This window comes from Vipera ursinii (genome assembly GCF_947247035.1).
Source record: "Vipera ursinii genome assembly, chromosome: 1".
Lineage (NCBI taxonomy): Eukaryota > Metazoa > Chordata > Lepidosauria > Squamata > Viperidae > Vipera > Vipera ursinii.
The window spans coordinates 175604043-175606999 of record NC_139512.1 but is presented as its reverse complement, the minus strand read 5'-3'; the positions used below and the strand labels follow the sequence as shown (position 1 = coordinate 175606999).

At 56.6% G+C, this 2957-nt stretch overlaps 1 protein-coding gene across 1 annotated transcript in view; it reads right to left on the bottom strand.

Moving 5' to 3' along the window:
- The window catches only part of FZD7 (frizzled class receptor 7), a gene marked incomplete at its 3' end in the record, with an annotated part of 3378 nt that extends 945 nt beyond the window's left edge, over positions 1-2433 (bottom strand). The window contains exon 1 of the mRNA XM_083369181.1: positions 5-2433. Within this exon, the coding sequence (XP_083225307.1) occupies positions 5-1559 (1555 nt within the window). The 5' untranslated portion in view covers positions 1560-2433. The remainder of the gene's footprint in view (positions 1-4) is intronic.
- Positions 2434-2957: the final 524 nt, after the last annotated feature.

The following is a 2957-nucleotide window of genomic DNA, read 5'->3' as shown; positions in this document are numbered from 1 at the left end:
GGACTCATTGGGGCAAAGTTGGTGGGGCAAGCAATGGCATAGCTTTTGCAGCTCTGCAGAAGCCAGGTTTTCTCCCATGTGTCCCGGAAGGCCTGCTCATAGAAGTAGCAAGCCAACACAATGGTGGCAGGCACTGTGTAGAGGACACTAAAAATGCCAATCCTCACCATGAGCTTCTCCAGCTTTTCAGTTTTGGTGCCATCATGTTTCATGATGGTCCGTATACGGAAGAGGGACACAAAGCCAGCCAGGAGGAAGGAGGTGCCAATGAAGAGGTAGACAAAGAGTGGGGCCAAGACAAAACCCCGCAGTGCATCTACACTGTAGATGCCCACGTAACAGACTCCACTGAGCACGTCCCCATCCACCTGTCCCATGGCTAAGATGGTGATGGTTTTGATGGCAGGCACGGCCCAGGCAGCCAGGTGAAAGTACTGGGAATTGGCCTCAATGGCCTCGTGGCCCCACTTCATGCCAGCAGCAAGGAACCAGGTGAGGGAGAGGATCACCCACCAGATGGAACTGGCCATGCCAAAGAAGTAGAGGATCATGAAGAGGATGGTGCACCCTTCTTTCTTGGTGCCCTGCACCACAGTGCGGTAGCCGTCTTCTGAAAAACGTTCCACACAGACCACTTTGTCCTCCAGCAGGAAGCCAGCCACATAGGCCACTGCCACCATGAAATAGCAGCCGGAGAGGAAGATGATGGGTCGCTCAGGGTAGCTGAAGCGTCTCATGTCCACCAGGTAGGTCAGGACAGTGAAGAGGGTGGAGGCACAGCACAGGACTGACCAGATGCCTACCAGTAGACGGGCAAAGCGAACCTCCGCCTCCTTGAAGTACATCAGCCCATTGGGGAGTTCTGGTTCGCAAGGGGCACCACAGTCCCTCTCCCCCAAAAAGCGGTAGCCCAGGTAGGGGGGTACTTTGAGCTGCCGTGGGCAGGAGAAGCCAGAGCCGGTGGGGCGCAGGGGGTGAGAGGGGGTATCGGGCAGATACTGGGTGGGATAGACGGTGGCACTTCCGGGGCCCCCTCCGCCCGCTCCCGAAGCGTCCGACGTATTCTGCCCCACGCAGATCTCACCTGCGCCGTGGACGGGGAAGTTTTCGCAGCGGAGACGCTCGGGCCACTGGAAGCCAAACTTGTTCATCAGGGCCTCGCAGCCTTGGCGCGCCCGCTCGCACAGGGATCGGCAGGGCGGGATGGCCTGTTCCAAGACGGTGCAGACGGGCGCGTACATGGAGCAGAGAAAGAAGCGCAGCTCCGGCGAGCACTGCACTTTCACCAGCGGGTAGAACTGATGGACTTCCAGCCCGGCGTCCTCCTGGTTGGTGTGGCCCAGGAGGTTGGGCAGGATGGTCTGGTTGTAGGCGATGTCCGTGCAGAGAGGGATGGAAATGGGCTGACAGAAGCCGTGGTCCGGGACAGAGATCCCTTTCTCCCCGTGGTAAGAAGGTTGGGCAGCCGAACCCCAGGGAATCCCGACCAGGACGCCCAGGAAGACGGCCAGGCCCAAGGAAGCAGGGGCCCTCCTGGCCGCTCTCCCTCCTCCATCCATGATCCGAGGCGGCAGCGAGGGAAGCAAGGAGCGCGGCCGGCGGGAGCGAGCGGCGGACGGGGGGTCTTCACAGCCCAGAGGCGGCGGGCTCTCGAAGCATCGGCGGCGCCCAGCCCGGACCCCGGCGAAGGCTAGCGGCCAGAAGGCTTTACGCGGCGGCGGCACAAGGCTGGCTTCGCTCCTCCAGCAGTCTTGCTCTCGGGTGGAGGAGGTGAAAGAGGCGGATCGCTCGCCAAACCGGCTCTCTGCTTGATCGCCCGCCAAGGGCTGGGTGGTAATTCTTTGCTTAGGGTTGCAAGCCGAAAAGGCTCCTCCGATGGGTTTCTCTTCCACCGAAGAGAGGAGGTCTTTGGACGGCGCCTGGCAGCGCGGCGTTTCGCCTTCGCTCGGCCACGAAGCAATCTTGGGACACGGAGGAGGGGGGGGCGAGTGGGTGGGACGCTGGTTCACAAGTTCGACCGCCGTTAACCGGCTCCGCTTCCCAGCTGGCTGCTCGACCCTTCCAAGTTGGGAAATTCCAGAATTTGGCTTACTGTTCCGCCTCCGTTTCAGCCGTGCTTTCACTGGGGAGTTAGGGGGTGGGGTTGTGTTTTTTTTTTGTTCCAAAAAATAAAATAAAAATAAAATCCAATCGCTCCGCTGTGACCAGCAAGGGTGCTTAATCCTTTCAACAGAAACACGGGTAGTCCGATATCCCTTCGGCGCCCTTCTGCGTGGAAATGAAATCTCTCTCTCTCTCTCCAGCAGCAACAGCTGCCGTTGGAACGAGCAACGTCCACCCTAAAAGCCAAAAAATAAAGAACGAGGGAGAAAAAAAAAAGAGACGTCTCTGCACTTTGATTATATATATTCGTGTACGTCTGGTATTCCACGAAACTCCGCCCCTTCGCCCCATTCACAAACCAAACAGTGGGCGGGCCATAGAACTCAAGAGTCGACCAATCGCGCAATCGGTTGCTTCCGTACCTCTGTTGAGGATTGGTCAGAAAGATAAAAGCTTCCAAAGGGGAGGGGAGGACCGGGAGGGGGGCGGATTCCGTAATGGTGGATTCTGCTTGCAGGAAAGTTGAAAGAAACTTTCAGACTCTTGAATGGAAGAGAGGGAGGCGTAGGCGCGCCGAGAGTGGAGGGAGAGAACCGTGTTGATTTGTGCTAGGCAAAAATCAGAAGGAATCTGGTTTAAAAAAAACAAAACACAAAACGCCGCGAGAATGAGAACGAGAGAAACCAGGATATATCTGGATCTGGATGCCTGGATAGCATATGGCTGTGCTCGAAATTAACTCTTCTTTCTATAAAGGAATTTTCTGCATATACAACTGCTACGCCCCTCCTGAAATAACCTTTCGAAGGCCCAAAATTCCCATTCATGGTGGCCTGAAAAAATGTCTTTATTCT